Genomic DNA, 24743 nt, shown 5'->3' with positions numbered 1-24743 from the left:
CATTGTTTCAAGAGCATGGGTACTATCCCACGACACCTACAGCACGAGGCACGCCACACTCCAAACCTCTAATGTTCGTTCTAAAACCTGAACTCAGTCACCGCCTGGGGATTAAGTAACAGACCAGGAAGAAGAAATTATCCTCAGTAGGTTCCCGAGCCTGCACAGTTTCCACTGTGCCACACAGATTCTTAGCTGAAGAACTAGAAGAGTTTGGAATTCCACTCACTGAAGAGAATGTGCTCCGCCAGATTTGCAATCAGCCTTCTTCGGAAGCATTCGTCGGCTGTATTCCGGGCCTCGTTACTGGACGTGTCTATACCCTCGTCAACAGCATCATTAGGCCTGAAATGATGGTAAAATCAGTCCCCTGGAGGCCCACTCTCTCACAAGGCAAAGGACATGGGAGTGCATCTACAAATACATAGATGCTTCAGATTCCTACAGACTTCTTACACCATAAATAGCTTGTTACTATGGATTGTTTCCTGCCATAATATACTTTATTATGTTTTGTATACTGTCCTGAACAAAATACATTATTTGGTTATGACTACCTATGTTATTTGGCTATGTTATTTGCCACACTGCTTCCAAAGATGACTAGCAGGAAAAAAAAGATAAAGAAAACAGACGTCACATTTTCAAACACATTGGCAAATAACGCTTTCTCCTATTAAAGGAAGAGCTTCCTATGCAATTTCTCTAAGGTACAATTCAATTTGAATTCTGAAAACTCAAATAGCACAAAATCTCATTTCATTTGTATACAACATACATAACGTAGGTTACTAGAAGAATTTAGTTCAAACATTCAAAAACACAAATCAAATTAGAACTCCTACATAATTCACAAATCAAAACTATTTTATATGCAAATCATCAAAAACCTCCAAATACAACATTTCCATGTTCTTTAGCAGCTCAAAGGAAAGGTTAGTCCCATGAGTAAATGAGTAATAATCATGTTCTTGTTATACTTCTTCATTTTTTTTTGGGGGGGGGGGGCAGTCCTGGGGCTTGGACTCAGGGCCTGAGCACTGTCCCTGGCTTCTTTTTGCTCAAGGCTAGCACTCTGCCTCTTGAGCCACAGCGCCACTTCTGGCCATTTTCTGTATATATGGTGCTGGGGAATCGAACCCAGGGCCTCATGTATATGAGGCAGGCACTCTTGCCACTAGGCCATATTCCCAGCCCCGATTGTTATACTTCTTACTAGCATATACTACATATATAACATTCATATACAATATGCAATATTGTATACAATATTACAACATTCCTATATACATATAATTTACTTCAATCACATGCATATCTATTAGTCTTATTACCCAACCTTTTTGTTTATAATATTTTGCAATATATAATGGGCTCCATATGCTATTTTCATGTATGCAAATAATATAAGTCAATCATTTTTAACCCCTCCTTTTAAGTTCTCTCCCCCTCCCCACTGATTGGCTCAGTTCCTCCTTTTATGTTTGTATCATATGTATTTACATCTAGAGTCTGAATATGAGAGGAAATGTCATATTTTCTTTCTGAGTCTCGCTTACTTTTAAAAAACATGTTCTTTTAATAGTAACCTACTTTTCTATGCAATATAAGAAATAATAGTTATTTGATAGCTTAGTTAATATAAAAAATTTATGCAAATCTTACCTTGAAGGAAGTATCGCTGGTAACAGTGCTTGCTCTAAAGAAAGTGGAGCAGACACAGGTTTCTGACTTTGGCTTTCTAAATACTCCTAAAAAAAAAAAAAAAAGTAAACATGACCAATACTCCTGTCTTACTTCCCTATCAACATATAAAATATATTTTGATCTTCAAAGGTTAAGTGTCCAGGAGCTAGTGGCTCACACCTGTAATCCTAGCTCCTAGGAGGCTGAGATAGGATTGTGGTTCAAAGCCAGCCAGGGCAGGAAAGTCTGTGATGCTCTTATCACCAATTAACTACCCAAAAGTGGGAAGTGGAGTTGTAGCTCAAGTACAAGATCTCTAGCCTTGAGCAAAAAAGTTCAGAGACAGCACCCAGGCCCTAAGTTATAACACCCCCCCCCACACACACACATACCACAAAAGTTAAAGAAGGATGTTTAGGAAACAGGTCATGCTTAAAAGTTTAGAAATAGTTTCTATAGCTAAAACATGTCCAAAGTAAGTCATAAATGATTAGTGAACCAGCAATTTAGGAATGGAACAAAGAATAGATGCATAAATAAAATCACTAAAAATTTTAGAAAACAAAACTTGACTTTTGTTTGGAAACTATATAACTCCAAAATTAGTAACACTGGTAAGAGAGACAACCACATTTAGAGGAAATCTACCATCTGAAGCCTGTAGTATTCAACAGAAGCGCAATCCCAAGGTGTATTGTGATCCCAATAGAGAGGCTGCGCAGTACTTTAAAAAATAGAAAAACTAAGAACAACTAATAAGAAGTGATGAGGTTCCTCCACAGTTAAGGCCAGAAAGATTCCACACAGCAGACAGAATCTTTTCTTTTCCATTATAGGAGAGGGGATTTAACACAGCCTGCAGTACTTGTTAGGCAAAGGTTCCACCACTTGAGCTGAGCCTCTAGCTTAGCACCAAGTCTTTCTTAGCTCACATTCTTTTAAAGGTAGGAGTGGAACGGGAGAGTCAGTTCTCACCTATCCCTTCTCTGTTCTCTCTCCTTCATTCAAGTTGGACATGTAAGGAATAAAGGCAGCAGGACCTCAGGGAAATGGCATGCCCAGGCTTTCATCGAGCACGGCACTACCCCTTTGGGTGTTAGAATACTGGATCCTTCTTTAGCATACAGCATCATCCTGTCCATTTTACCTGGATTTTAGGGGAAGTATTTTTTTTAATTCCCCCTAAATGCAATACCTAACTTTAAACTTTAAAATATAGTGTAACATATATCATAAGACAATATGCAAGAGTCCCATGATTTTTTTGTCGGTTGTAGAGCTTGAACTTAGGGCCTGGGTGCTGGGCCTGACTCTCTTTGTGCTCACTGTGCACTTTGCCATTTGAGCCACAGCACTACTTCTGGTTTTTGAGTGGTTAATTGGGATTAAGTGTGTCACAGGGACTTTTCTGCATGAGCTGGCTTTGAACCATTCCTCAGATCTCAGCCTCCTGAGTAGCTAGGATTACACGCATGGGCCAACAGTGCCTGGCTGATTTTTTTTTTAAATAGCAATAAATACCTTGGCATCTCCCTAAGATAGAATCATCTCCCCCATGTGTCACTAGGCATACTTTGGCTAAAAAGTTTAGGCAAGATCACTTTTATCATAGTGCTTCTTTTCAGGAAAGGAAAAGGATGCCCCAGTCAGGCAAACATCGGATTAGAGCTGGAATAAGCCCCAAGATTTTTCTGCCTCTAGGCAATGCTTTGACCATAGATCATGCCCACAGACTCCTACCTTTAAGGAAAATGGTTGTGCAAAGTCCACTCTGACATAGCCATAGTTTTTCCGTAACATCCTAATAACGCCGCGTGCTACACTCCACAGGCTCTCATTCTTCTTGGGTTTGCCCTAAATTCCAGAGATGAAAAAACAGCGCAGTAAGAAATAAAGCTAACAGGTACAGATATTCTGCTTTTCAGAGGGAAACTTCTTTATAGAAAGGAGGTCCATCTTTGAAAGGAGCACAAGAATTAAAAGAAGAAAACAAGTTATCTATCAACTGAGACCTTTGATAAAATGTTTAGTATTCACAGAAGCTAAAAGATGTAAAAGTTAGGGAGTCAACATTTATCACTATTCCATTTTAGTTCCCATAATTCACACAAGTATAGCTACAAAGTAATGAAGGACAAAATGCCATAGTACCCTAAAAACCATCTGTAAGCAGTCCTAGGGGCTACCTATAGGAGATCTGTGGATCACCAGTCTAAATACCTGACTTTAAACAACTTCACAGTGGCCACAGAGCTGAATATTTGTTCAGAAAGCATTTATCAAGTTCTACATAGAATGGGAATCATGAGAGAGACCCTCCAAAACACAGTCAGGATATTCAAGGACATATCAAGGACACACTAACCACACAGGAAGAATGCCACTTACCCCACTACCACCACTATACCTCCAAAAGGAAAAGAAGAAGAAAAAAAAGGACTGCCATCTAATCGTGCACAGGAAAATACCACACAAGCAGTCTCTGTCTAACGGACACAGGAGAGGAAAGGCAGGCACCAGCCACGTTTCACAACTGCTCTCCAGTCAGACAATACTAAGAGATACTCTTGGTGAATCCCCTAAGCAAAGCCAAATGCTACTCATGACATCTAAAAGCAAACCTTGAAAAACAAAACGGAATTTTGCACAGGAACTTCTCTTACCAGTTGTTCTCCATTATAGTGACCTTCAATTATCCGATCATAGGAGATGCCAACCGGTATCACCAAGATATCAGGGATGGTGTTGGTAGAAAGAGTATCGACCACCACTGACAACAGCCCTGCCCGCGCACAGGAGGTTTTCCCACTCCGGGAGCGTGTGCCTTCCAGGAAGATCTCCAAGAACTGTTGCTGCCGGAGGAGCTCAACTATATGCTGGAGTGTGAAGAGAAAGCAACACATAAACTCAGCCACTCAACTTAGATGAAGTCAGAAAAAGTCTTCAGACAAAACACACACAAAAAAATCAAAACTAAAGCTTCACTACTGGCAAAATATTTTACTCACACAAATAACAATAAAAAAAGCTTTAACAACATCCTATTTTGGTAACTTCAAGAAAAAAAAAGGTAATACTTATACCTAAGCTAGTATTGCTCAAATGATTCTGACAATAGTTTTATAAAAACCTCAACCCAATCAAATCTCTTTGTCCTTCCAATGTGCTAGCTAACATAATGGCTTTAAGAATAATCAGAAATCATACAGACCCCATGAAGCAAAGCTCTATAGAGAATATCTTTCCGTCCATCTGGTGTTTCGTCTAGCCTCCGTCGTATGAAAAAGCCGCCAAGTTTATGGATCAAGGTACTATAAATTAAAAAACGCATGAATTACTTATAAGGAAAAATGTCAAATTCCAAGTTACTTCACAACAGTTGCTATTTGCATAAAAACTATCTGTGTTGCTTGAGAGCGGACAGGGAAAATGTAGACATTTATTTTTCAGGTTACTGAAATGTCTTATTTTCCATCACTCTGGAACCTCTGGGATATCAGTATGTAAAACAAAGTTCTAACACTGTAGTGCCAAGCCAGAGGATTACACTTGATATGCTACCCCACAGAGAACACGACACAGATTGTATGAGGATTATTATTAAAATCCTGTCCACAGACAAGACAGTGACATTGTCCCACCTCCAGACATACTGAAACTTTCAAATTAATCGGTAGCAAATATACAGAATGAAGAAGAAAGTTCCTTGGGGAAAATATTCTCAAATAATTATTACTTAAAGAAGGGTACAGTGAGCCAAGGAAAATTCACCAAACTGAAACCGGGTGAAAATAATCTTCAAATGGTCCTGATCACAAACCATGTCTCTTTTAACAGCATTAATCACTTTGGATAAGAAGTTGCAGTTTTCTAAGCCAGGTTTTCCAACTCACAGCAGCTTCAGCAGTTCTCTCAGAGTGAATAATTATTTTCAAATAGATACAGAAATAAATATTTATATTTATATTGCCATAGAGTAATAATAATATTTGTAATGAGTATCCTCCATAGCCTATATAAAGAATATTGAGTATTACTTTGAATTTATTCTGCAGAAATTCATAATGAGCTGGGGCTGGGGGCTCACTTCTATAATCCTAGCTACTCAGGAGGCTGAGATCTGAGAGTCACAGTTCAAAGCCAGCCTGGGCAGGAAAGTCTGTGAGGCTTGTATTTCCAATTAACCAGTAAAAAGCAGGAAGTGGAGCTGTGGATCAAGTGCTAGGGTGCCAGCCTTCAGTGAAAAGCTAAGCAAAAGTGCAAGGCCCTGAGTTCAAGCCCCAATACCAGCATGTACACACACAAATCCATAAGGTACCCTGAGAAGTAGCTTATGACTATGTAGGTAGGAATGTGACAAAACAAGGCTGCAGAGCCACAGGGTGGTGATTTATCACAGTTGTCTATGTCTGAGAAAGGAAGTGTTAAGCAGTTACTGACTCAAAGTTCCTGGAAGAGTTAAATTGTGAGAAAGTATGAGTGTATAGGAGTGTGGTTGCTCTAATGACAAAAGGCCAGCCTCCTCTGCAACCCCACGGGAACGGTTTTCCTCCCCTGAGACTGTCCACCAGCAATTTTCTGATGACCTGCAGCTTTCAGATTCCTTGTTCCCAGGATAGAATGTCCCAGGAAGTCAACACAGGTAGGTATTCTACTACCCAGAAGCGCAGGCCTGCCCTGTAGGGTCCTATCACAGTGTATTGCCTCTAGATGCTTATTTGTCAGAATGCCCCATTATAAGCTACTTGACAGCAAAAACTGTGTGTGTTCACTCTCGTCTAAAGCGCAGCTGAATAACTATCACCGACTGTCTGAATGCACAGTGGTGCCTCTGCTGGTCACATGAGGCTGGGTAGCTGCAGAAGTCCAGCACAGAGCTCAGGAGCGGGGCATCTGCTCCTGGGCTGGGGAGGCTGAAGCCAGACTTCCCAGCACACAAGGGGGATGCTGCCACCTTGTACTGCTCTACCTTCTCCCTGGCTAGGCCGCTTCCCTTCCCACCTCCATCCAAATGCAGCTTCCTCTGCTTTACCTTCTTACTCACAGAGCTGACCTTACAGCTACTTTGTGCTTTTTCTCAAACCAGCTCAGCTCAACCCAGACCTCACCAGCTACCAGGTGGTGATCAGACGCACTCTTGAACCGGTTTTGCAAATAAGAGAACACCTGTGTCTCTCCTAATGCTCTTTTGAACCTGAATGGGGGTTAGCATCAAGCCTTATAAATTCACCAAGTACTAAGTACTTTTCAACTTACTAAATACTTTTCAAATCTACCTATGTTCTCCTCCCCAAGAGTACTGTTGCACTTCTCATTGAAGCCTTCGCTATCTTTTACCTGAACTATTATAACAGAATCAGAATTGAGCTGGGTGCCAGTGGCTCACACCTGTAATCCTAGTCATTCAAGAGGCCGAGATCTGAGGATCATGATTTGAAGCCAGCCCAGGTAGAAAAATCTCTAACACTCTTATCTCCAATTAACCAACAAAAAGCAGGAAGTGGAAGTATGGCTCAAGTGATAGAACTCATTCATTGAGTGAAAAAAAACAAAGCAAGCAAACAAACAAAAACCAAGTGAGAGTGTGAGGACCCAAGTTCAAGCCTCAGTACCAGCAAAAAAAAAAAAAAAAAATCAGAATTTGGCACCTTCTAATCTAATAGTACCTTTCAAAGTACAACACATGTCATTTTTCAAGTAAAAGACAGACTCCATACTCTTGCCTTAGAACGTCTTTTAACCCATGTCTTACTCCCTCTGCAGCTACGAGCTCCAGCCTCTGATCCCTCCCAGGAGTCCAGTGTTTTACCTTTACCCCATCTGTCCATCACCTCCCAATCGCACCCCGCTCCCACCTCCACACACACCGGGCTTCCTTCTCCACAGAATGCACTGCCTTCTTCTGAAAACTCTAACACACACTGTCTGTGTTGCATTGTACTTTCCATATTTCTAGCTCCATCAAAGCATGAGCTTAAAGTAACAGGTTATTTATTTGTTGCAACAAATATTACTCCAATAAAGTAGTGGTTACTCTTATTAGATTCCTTTATACCACCAGCACCACCACGGCTCACCCTTGATTGCCAAACCTGGTAATCACTATCGGGCCTTTCTAATTGGCCTTTGCACACTTTTAAAGATTGCCCATCATGCTTGAGTATGGGTAGTTCACTAAGTAGCCCACAGGAAATACACAGACAATGGGGAGAGACAATGTTTGTTTGTTTGTTTTTAACCATTCCAGTTTTACACAATCCACCATCATTACTCTAACACCATTTGCAGTATCATGTATCAAAACAGGTAACAACAGAAACCACAAAATTCAAAACATCTTTAAATCTACAGTCAACAATCAAACGGAACTGATCTTACCTGAAAATTGGAATGTTGAGGTTATTGCCCGAAGCGATGTAGGGTGCTTTGATATTATGGCAGAAGAGAATGAAAGTGAGCAGCAGGTAGTCGATGTGGGACCTGTGCACAGGCAGGAACAGAAGCGGCAAATTCGTCTAATAGAGAGAAAAAAGTCAAATTTCAAATTAAAGCCCATCCCTCTTCATGATTATGCTTTGTTTAGGATCACTAGCTAATGGGTGACTCATTCTTTGAAAACATTTTACAATCACAATTCTTTACATTCAATACGTATGTGGCTAAACATCAGAGTAACTATAACCACAAAAATCAACTGGGGGAAGAAGAGTAATCAAGCGGTCAAATTGACTCTGGACATCTTCTGAGAGGCAACTCAAATCATGTGGGGGAGACAAAGAACACAGAATAGTTTTTTTCTTCTCGTTGTGCTGGTCTGGAGCTTGAACTCGGACCTTATGGGCTCACTCATGCTCTCAGCTGGTGCTCTACCACTTGATCCATACCTCCAGTTGCAGCTTTTTGCTGGTTAATTGGAGATAAAAGTCTCTTCAATTTATTTTCCCCAGGCTGGTTTCAAATTGGGATCCTCAGAACTCAGAGCTAAGAATACAGGTGTAGGCCACTTGTGCCAGCAAAGCACAGGCTTTTTTGAACCAGGCCTGGATTTAAGTACTGGGCAAACTATTTAATATCTGTGATTTATGACAGCTTCTTACTCTGCCTGTATCTCTATTTCCTTATGCATAGAATAGAAATTGTCCCATCTGATTTCTGGATTTACTGCTGAGCAGCTTATAACGATGATCCTGAACATTGCTCCCAGCCCGTGCTTGGCTGCCTCTCCCCTAGTTGGAGAGGGCTGGAACGTTGCTGGCCACTGCAGTGTCACCACAAGGGGAAAGCCTTCCAAATGAGTTGAAATGGACAACAGCACACAGGGAGAATTTCTAAAAGAACTCCATAAACCCTCTACCATCGATCCATAAACATAGGACAAGGAAAGGCAGGTTCACAGAAATGCTTGCCTCGGTTGCAGCTTTAACCATCTCAAGTTGACCCTTGTGAATCTGAATGTTCCAGAAGAAGCTGTTGAACAGTTTTAGCAGCACCCACCCTGTCAGCCTGAAAGAAATGTTTAAAAAAAATTAAATCTACATGTACATATTATCAGTATGAATCTGTATATGGTTGACTTTGTCTCCTTCAGTTTCTGAGCCAACAACCTAAGAGTGCTTGAAAATGACCTCACGTGTGTGCATGCATATCTGTGTATCTGAATTAAAGAATTAGTGAGCTAGCTTTAAAGACCTATAGAAGTACCTTATAGAAGTATCCACTTATTATGAACTAAGATCTCATTTCACCCTAATAACGCTTTGTACTTCAAAGACAACGACCAAGCCAATATTCAAAGAGCTGAATAATCCCTGTAATACACACGAATCACTCCCTTTATGACACATCAGCACAGGTGAAGGCAGCTTGAAGTGTAGATGGTGCTACTTCTCACAGAAGATGAGTACACACATCAAAAAAGTAGCATTGGTCCTCACTAGACACTGTACTGAAAATGAACTACATAACTTGTGGGAGGGATAGGAGGGGAAAACAGGGAAAGAGAGAGAGAAGGGGTGACACTGTCCAAAAAGAATGTACTCTTTACCTGACGTATGTAACTGAAACCCCTTTGTACATCAGCCAACAATAAAAAAAATTAAATAAAAAAAAAGAGTTGAATTGCATACAGAAATGCAAGGCGGTGACTACTTCATGAGGACGAAACTAGGAAAGGGAAATGCCAAGCCCCATTTGGTTGCGAGCTTTGCTTTGTTGTTCTATACCTGATCATGCCTGGCGACACAGTGGCGACCATTTCTTGAAGGATCTTCTTGGCTTTCTTCTTCACCTTCTGGAGGGCTTTGGATTGCTGCTGGGCAGAACCATCCGAGTTCAACTCAGCAGCCACTTCAGCAATTGCCTCTTGTACTCTGAATTGAAGATGAGGTACACAGGGTAAATGGTTCTATTACACTCCCCAGCTGGAAATTGCAGGACAAAATGTCCACAATGTATGTTCTCTTTAATAAGCCATAACAGGGTGGGGGAGGGGGAGCTGAACTTAGAAGTACTCTCCCTGACTCTCTACAAATAATGTGCCTGGCTTCATAGTCCTAAATCAATGAATCCCCAAGCAATCTTACAAGTAGACTTAAGAATTTAATTTAGATATAGTGGGTGACAGAGAACTATGTGAATTTGAATATTCCAGCTATTCTGTGAGAAGCAGAAATGTTACTCTCACAAAACATAGAAAAAGATAAGTTGTCCTTTTAGGCATATAATCAGAGGTATTAAAAAGTGCACTACCCAAGTAATGTGTAATTTGCCTTTTGAAATCCTAACTTAATATTTACTTATAAAGTCACCCTATTAGAAGAAATGCATGCAAGAATCTCTGGAAAATATCAAAGAGGGGAATAAATATTTATAAGATGTTTTTTTTTTCATACTGAACTGGTAATCTTTAAAAAAGCATAGCTCAAGATCAAAACAGCAATAAGAAATGAGTTAAAGGGAAAAGTCTAATGCAGTTTTATAACTCATTCACTTGACTTAGTAAAGAAAACATGAGAATAAACATTCATAAGCCATATCTAACATCCCAGTTACTACTCAAAATAATGGGACAGAAGGAAACATATGTAAAAGTTGTTTGGTTTTGTGATTTTGTTTTCCAGTTTTTAACACAACCTTTAAAAAAATTAACATATGCAATGTAGGAAACAAACACTTTAGAAACAAAGTGTAAGTTATCCAAGACTGTAGGCTAGAATTCTTTCTAGGTCCTGCATGTTCACACAAAAATCCATTTTAGATTACTAAGATTGTATAGCATGTGTCATGCTTTTCTAATACATGGTAACTATTCAACAATTTGAAATCCCAAAGCTCCAAGAATACTGTGAAAAGTAAGACTACACAACAGCAACTCAATCTGTTACTTAAAAAAAATACATACAATCATTTCCATAACATGGAGTTCATTTCACTTAGCATCATCCTATGTGTTCATAAGGGTATAGCTATTGGGCTCTTGTGATCCTCTGCTGTGACTTGCCTAAACTTGTGCTAATTATTCCCTATAAGGGAGACCATAGAGTCCATGTTTCTTTGGGTCTGGCTCACTTCACTTAGTATAACTTTTTCAATGATTATTATATCACAGTTGTAACTACTTTCAACGTGCCATGTGTAACTGTAGCTTCTATTATTGATGATCTTCTTGTATCACCTTCCTGTGGTTGTACCTACACTATCTCTGTATCTTATCTGAGTATATTGGAAACCGTGTATACTGGTATTAGAACTAGGAAATTGAAAGGGAATACTAAAATCGAGAGACACAGGGTAAAAAAAGACAAACAACTACAAAAGCAATACTTGCAAAACTGGTGTAAATGAACTGAATAACTTATGGGGGGGAGGGAAAGGGGGAGGGGGAGGGGGAAATGAGGGATGAGGTAACAAACAGTACAAGAAATGTATCCAATGCCTAATGTATGAAACTGTAACCTCTCTGTAATTCAGTTTGATAATAAAAACTTAAAAAATACATACATACATAAATACATAACTTGTAATGTTTTTCTTGAGGACACATTTTTCACTGAGGACAAAACATGGCACCAAGTCTCTGGATAGAAGTATTGGTAGTTACAATTAAAATATTGCTTTCCCTTAGTGCTGAATTTCAAATGAGACAAAAAGCAGCAAAGAACACTAAGGCAGCATTTCTAGAAGAAAGTTTATTAGCAGATATGGACTACTAAAATATTAGTAAGAAGATGTTCTATGCTACACCCCGAAGATGGACTCACATTACTGACTCTCCAAACATACTTAAGGTTTTTAAGCAGAAAACAGAATACATAACGATCCAAGAATTTGAAATAGTTACTTTCATCTACCAGTGCTACTGAGTTCAGAAACTCCCCACAATTCATTAATATTAAAGGAATGGCTCCAAGGACGTGGAGATATCCATTCTATTCCTTGAATACCATTCGCTGCGCCTGGCTAGTAACATTTTCACAAATACTGAGTGAGATCATCCCTGCTATCAACTCTTCATTTGTTTATTCAATAAAGACAACAGCCAGTGCTTTTGAAGCTTTATCTACAACTCTACAATGGATAAAAACAACCAGGTTTCAATCCACCATATTCTGTTCTCCACCTTGAGCAATATCACTAAAATGGGCCATATCAATAAGATGGGACAGAATAACCTCCATCTTGATTCCCATGGTCTGGAGTACATAATCTGAGACCCTAATGGGGCTCAGAAAACCACATCACAAAATAGGTTTGTTGGGTTTTTTTTGCTTTTTGGTTTTTTTGTTTTGTTTTGTTTTTTTGTATGCTGTATGCCTATAAATTAAAAGTAACTGGAAGGCCTTGGGAGCTGCCTGAAAACTAAAGACTTGTTAACTTTCTGTTGTTTCTCTGTACCCAAAGCACAGGGAGTGGCTCTCTGGAATTCCCTTATCTGCCTGGGGAAACTTCTTCCAATAGAAATGTGATTGTCTTAACTCCCCCAGAGAACGCTATTCAGTAGGTTGAGTGCCTGGGAAGAGAGGAGACAAAGTCCTCATCACATCCAGGCGGCTTCACTTCTCTTCTAAGGGCAGCTCCCACAAACTACCTGGCAGATGGGAGTCTCATCAGCTCAGGAAGGCACTGTTCACAGAGCTTTGCCTCTGCCCCGCATCCCAGAGCACAGAAGACAATTGTCCCTCAGCTACTGCTCATTCATCATCTCCTAAAAACCACTAAGTATCTAAACTTCAAAATTACCTCTTTTCACTTCCCTGTCTTCTACAAAGAAGTCTCACTGGAGTTAGTGGATAATGCTTACTCTTGTGATGCCTGGAGTATGTCAGTAAATTCACATGCCTATTTCTTCTACTACTCTCTCAGTTGTCAGTTTGTCAAAACTTTGGATAGCAGAGAGAAAGCACTCCCTGCCCTTCTACCCTTATTCCTACACATGGGCTCAAGTTAGCATCCCCTGTTGGCAAGCAAGTGCCCCTAAGAACAAAGACAACCTCTACTCTTTTATATTTCTAACAGTGGTTTCTATGACATGAGCTAGCTACTCAGTAACTACTTGACAAAAACAAACCCACTTCTCTTTGGGCTTAAACAGAATGTAATGTCATCAATAGTTACAAAGCAGAAACCTTGAAAACCACAGAACCCTGGAAAGATGTGGACCTCAACTCTGACTCATGACTTGCTTTTCACTTACTGGAAATCCAACCAGACCATGATCCATAAGACAGGACAGCTCTTCTGGAAGGGCTTCGTTGCTGGCTGCCTCCCCACCCCATCCTTTGTAGCCAAACACTTTCATGTTCTGAAGTGCAAACATTTCAGGAGACCAAAGGTTCCATACACCCCCGCCCCTCCCACCTTGCTGACAACATTTCTACCCTCACCTGCTGCTGTTCAGGACATTTTCCTTGACATTGGTGGCAAACATGCCCTTATGGACATCCCGCTCTTGAATGAACAGGATGTAAGAAAGACGTCTTGCAAGCCAGCCACGGTGTCTAGAATGCAAACATAAATGGATTAGCAGCAAAGCCCTTGAGGAACACTGAGACTACCAAAAAAACAACCCTTGGAGGTCAACCATTCCTGAGACGTAGGTTCTCCTCTAGCAAATTCTCCTTAGTACTCTAGGATGCTGTACAGCAATTTAATGCATAATTCTTTCATGTGCTCCCATGTAAAATTAGCACGCATAATTTCTTCCCGAATGCTTGAATAGTCTTATTTTGTTGAATAATAACCCTAATATAAAACAAGTAAAAAAAAAATCACTGAAGCAGAGCACCAGTGGTGCACATCTGTAATCCCACCTGCTCAAGAAGCTGAGATCTGAGGATCATGGTTTGAAGCCAGCCTGAGCGGGAAAGTCCATAAGACTCTTATCTCCAATTAAGCACCAGAAAACCAGAGTGGAACTGTGGCTCAAAGTGGTAATAATGCTAGCCTGAGCAAAAAAGCTCAGGGACAGTGGCCAGGTCCTGAGTTCAAGTCCCACGACCGACAAAAAAAAGATCTGACTATTAATACCACTAACAAGGTAAATATTTTGAATGTTAACATACAGCCTATACACACACATATATGTATATATGTATTAGGTATATGTGCATATATATGTATGTATATACATATGGCTTATATAAAGATATAGAACTTTTTCCCTAACATAAATGATAAATATGAGAAATGACTACTTGTTACTATTATTACTATAGTATTTCTTCTAAGATAATCACTGATTCACAAATTGAATTAACAAAGGTTGATCAGACAAAAGAAATCATGTATAACAAGTCCATGATATGACTGAAATACTTGTACTCTGAGTTTAATAAGTCAGTTTTGTTTTTCAACATACATTCCACATACCTAAGGGACAAGAAATATTCCTGACAGTGACAGTGACTATTTGCTGTTTTGATGAGGGTCTAGATAGCTGCATTTTGGAAAGACAATGGTACAAGTCTGCATTATGTAATGATTTGAAACTATTTGCAATGATTACATAATCTGCACAGTCATTTCCTCCACAATGATGGAGACAGTGGCACAGTTCAAGCCAAAATGAAATCGCCCTAAGAAGACATGGAAAGCCTGCACTGAAGAACATGGCTTCAAGTATAAAATGTTTATTTACACAAACCAAAAATATACTGTATCCCTTTATTTAGAGTATTAACCATATAAACCAAGAAAAATGCTTCAATGGCCCAAGTCTCTCCTTCTTTAAATTGCAGAGAGAGAGAGAGAGAAGGAGAAGTAGAGAGAGACAGGGATGGAGGAGGAAGAAGAGAAAGAGGAGGAGGAGGAGGAAGGGGGAGAGGAGAGAAGAGGAGGAGGGAGATGTGAGAGGAGGAGAAAGGAGAGGAGATGGAGGAAGAGGAGGAGAGGAGGAGAAAGGAGAGGAGGAGAAAAGAGAGGAGGAGAAAGAGGAAGGGGAAGATGAAGAAGAGGAGGAGGAGAGAAGAGTTGCCTGAGGATAAGGAAAAATATATCCCTTATGCCCCTTGAATTAAGACTTTTATTCCTATTGTAAAAATAAATAAATAAAAATTACACACACACACACACACATCTTACATTCTTACTTGCAATCTCTTCCTCTAGCACAAACAGTAACATCAGAAAGGCTTCAAATCTCCACACTTGATCTCTTAGGTCAATTTTCACAGAACTGAAAGTATTTCTCATCACTTGAGCCTACCACTCCCTACTTCAGGTATCTTTTCTCAGAATTCCAAGTTCTGGTAGTTTTTTCTGGCTCCTGCTTCTCTTGCCTTGGACACACAGACCTCTAACTCTTCTTTATCTACTTTTTCTGCTCTTCTTTATCTTCTTTATTTACTTGGTTTCTATAAAACAAAGGCCCTTCTCTTTTTCTCCCTCTCTGGCATCTACTAGTCCATCTCTATATACCTGGAATTTGGAAATGAACATTCTAAGAAAAATCTTAGTTAAATAAGTTAAAGAATATTTGCTCAGTAGTGGAAAACATTTTCTAATATTCAATAGATAAGGCAAAATATTTTAATCATGTACACATCCTTTGGAGTATACAACAGTCCTAATGGATCATAAAACATTCAAAGCTACATCTCTCCTTAGATAAACATTTCCCATAGTTAGCAAAAGTTGATGTTACGAATAAGTTAAAGTACACCCCAACTACACTTACATGCCCCAGAGATATCTGTTGGTACAGCAGAGGTTAATAGTGATAGAGGTCTTTCTGGTGGCTATCCTGCTTCTAATTTTTACATAAAACCTCTAGGGTTAAAATGTCATCTTCTAATTCTTCTCAAAACCAGACTTATCTTAATGTATGCTCATTGACATTATAGAGTTTTTCTTTTGTGACTTAGTAGAAGTGTAAGAAGTTTCTTTTTACCTGGTGTGAGTCTCATTGATATAAATAACATTCCGCAAACCCAAAGATGGGATGCTAGGGTTGAAAAATTTTTCCTGTGTCAAAACAAAGCAAAAAAAAAAAAAAAAAAAAGGTGAATACACAACAGGATTGCTGATGAAGAATTCCCATTCCTATTTCTAGATGACTTTCAATATTCAGACATAAAATTGTGCATTGTTTTAGAAATCTACATGAAAAGAAAAATCAGGTTTTATTAAAAAGTATTCTGAATATTTCAAAGGTCACAAGGTCCATTTTTTTCACAGTATCTCTCAACATTAAAAAAATCACAATTACTTTTTAATATACATATACACATATGTAAAATCAAAACAAAAAATGTTTAAAAAAATACACACATACACATACTGAAGGGAAGCCTAGGGCTTCCCCACCCCTCCATATCAGATTCATACTACTAACACTACTAACACACAGGATAACATACAAGAAATTATCCAAATAACTCAAAGTACTTCATTAATACTCATACTACATTAATACGTCACTCTTGGTCTCACACTACCTCACACTTGGGTTTCAGAGGCTGGTCTTTAGACCCAGTTATGCAAATAGACAGGGGTTATACTTTTCAAAATTAGTTTTTAATGTCAGAAAAACAAAGAGTATGGATGGTCCCTCTTCCCTTCCTGATTCACTCCTCACCTTTACCACCAAAGAACTAGAGTTAGAGTAAGTCATTCACAAGGAAGTCACAGAACACACAAGGACTGTGCAAAGTATCAAATGGTTGTGATTAGATTACTAAATCTCCCGATATATAAGACAATACGAATCCTGATCCCCATTAAGGCTGGTTCACAGTTTAGAAGATTTCAAATATAAATGTATTCAATCTGAAAAGATTCCCAAACTCTTCAAATGAGAAAAAAAAAAAACACAACTTTCCTTAATTCAGTCTAAGAACTTGTCCTAAAGAATGTGGTCTTCCTATTCCCCTATATGACTTAATAAAAAAAAATGTACATTCATAGATTTGTTATCTTTATAGATGATCTTCAAAGATAATCTAAAGACAGCTCTGTTGCAAAGAGAAAGTTAGAATTTTATCAATGTGGGCAAGAAAAAGCTGCATGCCTCACAAGTGAACGCTGTTAAAAGATATACTGTGCCCTCAAAAAGATGTAAAAAAAAAAAAAAAAACACTTAGGTAAAATTTCTTTTGTGATTTCTTTAAAAGCAGGATTTCAGAGAAATGATAGCAAATACCAAAACTCTACTGTAAATATTTGCACACAAATTATTTTAAATGAACATGCCATGGGAGGAGATCAAGTTCAGCTTGATCATTTACCATATTGATGCAAAAATCAATGATCTGTTGTACTACCTCTAACCACACAACCCTCACTAGCCCCAGATAATTCCTTACACTGCCTTCTGATTTCAGAACACATTGTAGCGTTGTTCATACTGTTTTGAATACTCATTTAAAATTAGAATTAGATGAGATGACAGATCTAAAAAGGTCTGACCTTCTATTTAAACCTTTATTTCCACTGTCCTCCAAAAAAGGAACTGGCTTCACTCCTGGACTAGAAATTTCCATGATCTTTCAGTATTACCACATTCTTGCAAGAAGGCCATATGGTTTAAACAAATACTTTTAATAAATTCTTTTTTTTTTTTTTTGGTTGTGGGGCTTGAACTCTGGGCCTGGGTTCTTTTCCTGAGCTCTTCGGCTCAAGGCTAGTGCTCTACCACTTGCGCCACAGCACCACTTCTAATAAATTCTTGTTCAGACCTAAACATTGAGCACAAACTGCTTGAGTCTTGCGAAAATCTCTCTTGATGTTAGGAAATCACTTTATACCATGCTTGGAATTCTGCTTCCTATCAGGGCAACCCCGAGTAGAAAACTTATCAGCATAGTTCACTATTCATACAGATTAGAATGAACATGTATTAATAACAGGCACTTATATGGCAGATTTCCTGCCTCATAATAACTGGCCCAACCCAGGGTGAGTTTAATATCCAAATATATCCTTTCAAAAGGTAACACTAATGCCTGAACACATTGCCAAACAACATTCTACACCTTGTGCCAACTTGTCCCTTATGAACTGCCATCAGGAGCACATTTCTCACTTATCAGCTCTTAAGTGCCACAGTCACCAGCACAGCTCCCTTCCACCAAAATGCAAGCAACAGATCCAAACACACTGCTTCTCAAAGCTCCATCCTAACAGCTGAGTGACCATTTTTCATGATCACAGAAGACATTCCCGAGCAACAGACATACAGCCACAGCCGACAGAAAAGCCACAGCTTGAACTCTTTCTCTACCAGGGTCCCCCATCTTGCTGGGATGCTAACATTAAGGCTAAAGTCAAAGTCTGGAAGGCACCTTCTAGCTCTCTGGAAGAGTTAACTCTAGTAAGATCTACTCTCTCCACAAAATCACACTAAAGCCATAAAGGAACCAAGATGTTGTCTAGATTTATGATGAAACTAATATTTATTGGGGCTGAGGGAGGGAAGAGGAAAAAATCAAGTCAACATCTCTACTTGGAATACTTAGTGTATAAATGTGGGTCTCAGTTCTAAGAAGAAACAAAGTCCACTAAGACCAAACAACAAAAATGATTTTGCAATTTCTTAAAGACTACCAGGCAAGAACATTCTTACCCAGCTCTGAGGAGTGCAGGAATAACAACATCTTCCAACGAATGGTCTTTTTCGGCTCATGAGGCTTTCTTTCCATTTCAACGTTGCAGATCTGAAGAAGGTAGGTCTAAAACCACAATCACCCTAAGGAATATTAAGGAAAAACAGATTCTAAATGGGAAGAGAATTATACTTGTCCACTTGATCTCTAAAACTAAGATTTCAGGGCTGGGGATATGGCCTAGTGGCAAGAGTGCCTGCCTCATATACATGAGGCCCTGGGTTTGATTCCCCAGCACCACATATACAGAAAATGGCCAGAAGTGGCGCTGTGGCTCAAGTGGCAGAGTGCTAGCCTTGAGCAAAAAGAAGCCAGGGACAGTGCTCAGGCCCTGAGTCCAAGCCCCAGGACTGGCCTAAATAAATAAATAAATAAATAAATAAATAAATAAATAAATATAAAAAATAAAAAAAACTAAGATTTCATTCTGTTAACTGAAACAAGCCAGATAAAGAAAGACAAATATCACATGTCCTCACTCATATGTAAAAGGTAATTGGAGAATTAGAGTAGAACAGTGGTTGTTGGCTAGACAAGTTGGTGCATGAGTAAAGGAAGGTTGGAGAATGGGTACAATTCTATAGTTAGATCAGAGCATTGCATTCTTGTGGCCCAGAGCACTATAAAATTGAACTCAAGGCTTCTAACAAGCACTGTAATACTGGAGTAATGCCGCAGTCTTTTTTCTTTTTAGTTTTTGTTGTTCTGTTTTTCATCTGGAAATTGAGGGTACTGAGCTTTTGCTTGAGCTGGCCTCAAACTATGATCCTCCTATCTCTACCTCCCAAATAGCTTGGATTGCATAGACACGAACCACCACATAATGATAAGGCATTTCTCAATCCCCAGAAGAAAGCATTTTGAATACTTCCAAGACAAGGAAATGATCACTGTTGCATTGATGGATTAATCACCCTGACTGGATTATAATACTTGCACATTGTACTGCATGTGTTGAAATGAGACACTGTAGCCCTCCCATGAATACATGCAATTACCACATTAAAAAAGTTTAATGCCATATATAATGAGCACTTTGTTCTACAGCTTAAATTACATTAATGAAAAAAACAGCAAACATAGCAGCATACCTTTATGGTATCAAGTGGGAGTAGAGGCTGGCATTTAAATTAAAGCCTTGTTGCCATATTAGGGTTGTTCTAACATGGTTCTCTGAACTTTGAGCTCATTAGCTGCCCAAATCCTATTGATACAAGCCTTTTTTCCAAAAGAAATAACATGCGTGCTCACTTTGGCAGCACATATACTAAACTTGGAACAACAGAGATTAGCATGGTCCCTGCGCAAGTATGACATGCAAATTCATGAAGCATTCCATATTTTTAGGGAAAAAACGGAAATAACATACCATATTATATTGAAATAGAGAAAACCATACAAAATGGCATGCTTTTTGTACTAGATTCATACAATTTTCTCTTATACTTAATTTTTAAAGTCTACTTCCATTATAATTATTTATGCTTATTAAATAAAATGTACAGAGTAGACACCAAAATAAAAAGGGAAAGAGTATCTCTTTATAAATAAGTACACTGCCCCAAACATCTATTAGGGCCCCTCCCACCAGGCAAGTGTTTTTGCTTTTTAACAAAATCACTGTGCTTAAAATTTTTTATCCAATTTTTCTTCCCAATTAACATAATGCCATACAATTATCTATAATTGGTAGATTTTATGATCTCACTTCTAATCATTGAAGGCAATTTCTGCAACAAATAACCTCTATTTCACATTATGTTGCTGTGATAACAATGAAATGAACACCGCTGAGCTGAAGGCTTTTCAGTTGTCTCTCAAACTTACCCATTCCTCATTTGTGTGTTTACATCGACCGAGACTGTATTCTGAAGAATTTGGCAGATAAGAAACATCTATTGTGCCAAGGGTCAGTGCAGACTCATCCATGCCCCAGAATGTAACTCCCAAATCATGTGCTATAAGAAAAATATACCATTTAAATCAATGAGAAATCAGAAAGTTAATACTACAACTCCAAATTGTTTTGTCTCACAATAGGTTAACTAATGAGTTGGTAGACTTCTACTCGATTGGGTTAAACTGTACCAACTGCACTTGATGGACTGGTATGAACTCAGTGAGGCTACTCTGACTGGAGAGACAGGGAGTGCCCTATTTGTATCTTAGTAAGGATATACTACATGTGTCCTTAGATTTCTTGGACAAAACAGCTGTGAATCCTCATTTGCAAATGTAATAAATAATGGTTATGCCCAGAATGCAGCAAATAATTATTGCTAATCCTCAGAGAATGAAGAAATGCATTTATTTAATTCAACATAGTACATGCATGCACACAACTTTTAAAGTTATGAGCTGGGAATTTTCATGTGTACACATTTACGCAATGTAACACGGGCAAAGGAAATTCAGGTATCTCTGTAAGTTTCCCACTTAAAATGAATTAAGCTTCTTAGTTTTCATAACATGCTTTAAAAGTGATGGTCTTTGCACAAGACATCCTCAAAGCTCTGAAAGAGAAGCATACCACTTGGGAACATCTTGGATTTTTAAGTTTCCAATCTTTTCAATAAGTCTCTTCTTAGCCTGAGGGAAAATATTCACTGGGAGTGAACTTCTAAAACAGATATGAATGCAAAATATTAAAACATTCTATCTCTATCCTCTAATTATTTTAGTTTTGGGCAATTTCTCATCTGGATTAATATCCTGAAAAAAAAATCACCTCCATGTAGCCAAGCTCTGCTATATTCTAATTTCTTTACAATTGCCATCTGGAGTTGCTACAATAACTACAAACATCAATGTAACTACTCTGTCCTTCGCAATTTACCTATAAGTAACAATGTAACACCATAGGCGGGGGGAAGAAGAGTAAAGCCATTCACACATGAAACAAAAATTCTTCTGTGTTAGAAAATAAAAATGCAGCACTCTGTTTCCCAGTTTCCCCCAGGAAGAAATGTCCACACCACAGGATCACAAACTGCTGCCTGGAGGGGGAGGGGGGCAGTAACCAGAGGGCAGGGAAGAAAAAGAGACACACGTGCCAATAGGAAGTCCATGCTTTTGCTCCTCCTCCCTCACCGCAGGGTTTACACAAGGTCAAGTACATTTAAAAAAAAAAAAAAAAAAAAAGGACGGAGAAAAGAAAATCCCTAGCAGTGCCCGGAAGCTGGGTTAGGATGGGCAGGCTGAGGGCCAGCTCTGAAGTTGAAACACACACGCACACACGGAGAGAATCCGGGCGCGCTGCCTAACTCCTATGCCTTGGTTTCCCCATCTGGAAAATGGGCAGAAGGCTGCCCACCCTACTTGGGCTGCGAGGGAGGGTGACCCCCGCGCACCAAACATGTGACACGGCTGAGCACCCGCTCCCACCAACGAGCTGCCGCCACAGGATTATCCCCAGCCCAGCGGCTGCCGGCGCCCTGCACCCTCGCGTCCCTCCACGGGGCTGGCCGGTGTGGCGGGTTCCCCCGAGCCCTCCGGGAAGCGTCCAGCCCCCGGGCCTCGGGTTTGCAAGGACCCCTCCCCCGACGCCACCCGGCACCAGCCCTGCCCACTTCTCGGCTTCCCCCCAGAGCTGCAGGGAGAGAAGAGGGGGGGAAGTGGGGTGGCCGGGGCAACCCGGCCGGGCCCAGGGGCGGGGGGTCGACCACGCACCTGTCCGGGCGCTCCGGCGGAGCGGCCTCCCGCACCCGCCCCGCCCCGAAGCTCCGCCCGCAGTTCTGGCCTCCGCGGCGGCACCTGCCCGCACTTCAAGCAAGTGCTTGCTGCAGTGTCGCGCCCTGATGATGCAACCGGCTCCAGGAGTGACGTAGCCAGAGCTGCTAGTGACAGGCCCTGGGGACGGGCGGGGCGGGGCCGGACGAGGGGCGGGTCCTTTGGGGCCTTGTGTGGGCGGGGCCAGGCAGCCTGGGCAATATGGTTGATCTGTGTGTGTGTGTGTGAGATAGAGAGGGAGAGAGAGAGAGAGAGAGAGAGAGAGAGAGAGAGACTTGTATCTTCTCTTTGGGGGGAAGGGTACATAAAATTGGGATTTGCATCTCCTGCTTTGTGTGTAGGTGTGTGTGTGTGTGTGTGTGTGTGTGTGAGAGAGAGAGAGAGAGAGAAATCTGGGGATCTGTATCTCCTCCTGGGGGGAAGGGTGTAGTCAGGATTTGTATCTACTGTGTGTGTGTGTGTGTGTGTGTGTGTGTGTGTGTGTGTGTGTATACTGTAGTCAGGGGATTGGCGTGGTGTGCCTGTGTTTAATATGGGAATCTGTACCTCTTCCAGGCTCAGCTGAGTTGAGTCTGATCATACATGATCTGCTCTTTTATGACATTTGTAAGGGGATGCAGGATTGACTAAGGATGAGGGAGACAGAGATGGTGAATATCTTGTATGATTTCTGTAAGAGAGGCCCAGCCTCTATGGAAAAGATAGAAAAACAAAGAGTCAAAGATACCAAGCCTCAGGCAGGAGAAATGATTTGGATTTTTGCCTTTTTTAAAAAAACTATTGAACATATAGTATCTGAGATAGAGTGTACATATGGTAAATAATAATACACTGTATCCTCAGAGATACTGAAATGTACAGTTCAAATGTTCTCACCACAAAACATGGTATTTGAGGTGATGGTGTGTTAATTAAATCACTTCACATTATACTCATAAATCAAATTACTTCATATTCATACTTTGTAACTGATTAGTCATTTTATAATTAATATATATTTTTCAGAAGGCTTGAAGTCGGAGCCAAAATTTGTCTCCCTTTTGCCATTTGGACAAAACAACACTGGGCAGGAAGAGACTCTTTGGCAATACTAATCATGCCACTGACAAGGCCAAGAGCTACCAAGAGCATTTGCAATTTAAAAGGGAAATGATCACCTTTTGCTTGCACTCAGGCCACAAGCATCAAAGCTGAACTAGGAACTGGGAAAACAAAGATGACTAAGACAGTCTCTGCCCTCAAGCCTCTGCCAACAGCCCCTGTCCCCAATGCATGAATTAGCACACATCCTCTGCTCAAATCTTTGCGTGCCTCCGCCCAATTGAAACCTATTCAAAGCTCTCTAGAGCACAAATGTCTAAACACAGGGCCTACAACAGGTTTCTATTTTTCTCACTTTTCTCCAGCAGGAGGCACTACCCCTCTGATTATTCAGAGACAAGCCACAGTCACTCATACTCCAAACTTTACTTGTGACTTTCTCTCCCCAGATCTTATGGTTCCCTTCTATCTCCAGGCCTCAATTACCACATTGTCCTGGGAAATCTCGTAGATAAGCTATGGCATCACAGCTTGAGTCTTTCTCAGTCTGTGTCAGACTCTCACAGGATTACAAGCACATCTGCCAGGGACTTTGTTTCAATCTAATTATCATTCCATTCCTTGATACAGTAAAGAGCTCAATAAACACTCCAGCTGAGAAACACCAAGACAATCAAGAATTTCTTTTCTTGAACTTGCTACTTCTGTGTATAAATCCATTCCCCAATGCAAATATCCTCTTCTGAAATAACCCAAAACAATAGAAGTGAATGTTCCTATTTTTTAAAAACGATATTGCCCTTCTTGAAGTCAAATTCCCTGTCTTTATTTAACCTTACATGTACCTTAGCAACAAGCCCATACCTAGTTCTAGATCACTATATATTGAGGAGAATAAAATAAATTCTATTCCAAACATCCAAGATGTTTGTATACATATTACCGGCTCCTAACAAAGAAAAAAAAGATGAAGAGGAAAAAAATACAGAAAACACCTTAAGGTTTGAATCACTGCTAAAAGAGCAGTAATAAGAAATGGAGAAAAGTGAGTATCACAGAAATTTTAAAAAGTAAGCCAGAGGGGAAAATTGGCTTACCACAAAATTCACTTAAATGCAACTCTTCATTAACACTCATTGCACAAGGTTATGTCCCTGTAAATGTGGAATAGTTACATGCCAGGTATTT

General features: G+C 39.9%; 1 protein-coding gene and 1 non-coding gene across 5 annotated transcripts in view; one reads left to right on the top strand and one right to left on the bottom strand.

Moving 5' to 3' along the window:
- The window catches only part of Gpam (glycerol-3-phosphate acyltransferase, mitochondrial), a 62081-nt gene that overhangs the window by 14740 nt on the left and 22598 nt on the right, over positions 1-24743 (bottom strand). For 3 of the 4 annotated variants that reach the window (XM_048338269.1, XM_048338267.1, XM_048338266.1), the window contains 12 exons: positions 20613-20743; positions 18746-18868; positions 16073-16146; positions 13569-13682; positions 9909-10055; positions 9093-9189; positions 8065-8201; positions 4898-4997; positions 4350-4562; positions 3427-3540; positions 1666-1751; positions 230-345 (listed from right to left, as the gene is read on the bottom strand). In XM_048338269.1, coding sequence (XP_048194226.1) covers positions 230-345; positions 1666-1751; positions 3427-3540; positions 4350-4562; positions 4898-4997; positions 8065-8201; positions 9093-9189; positions 9909-10055; positions 13569-13682; positions 16073-16146; positions 18746-18868; positions 20613-20714 — 1423 coding nt within the window. In that variant the 5' untranslated portion in view covers positions 20715-20743. Of the gene's footprint in view, positions 1-229; positions 346-1665; positions 1752-3426; positions 3541-4349; positions 4563-4897; positions 4998-8064; positions 8202-9092; positions 9190-9908; positions 10056-13568; positions 13683-16072; positions 16147-18745; positions 18869-20612; positions 20744-22454; positions 22613-24743 lie in introns of those variants that run through there. The other variant, XM_048338268.1, reaches the window with a different exon arrangement.
- LOC125347399 lies at positions 20029-20130 on the top strand. The gene has a single exon (XR_007210187.1). It is a non-coding gene; the product is annotated as a U6 spliceosomal RNA (small nuclear RNA).

This window comes from Perognathus longimembris, chromosome 2 (assembly GCF_023159225.1).
Source record: "Perognathus longimembris pacificus isolate PPM17 chromosome 2, ASM2315922v1, whole genome shotgun sequence".
Lineage (NCBI taxonomy): Eukaryota > Metazoa > Chordata > Mammalia > Rodentia > Heteromyidae > Perognathus > Perognathus longimembris.
This window is presented reverse-complemented; position numbering and strand designations above follow the sequence as displayed.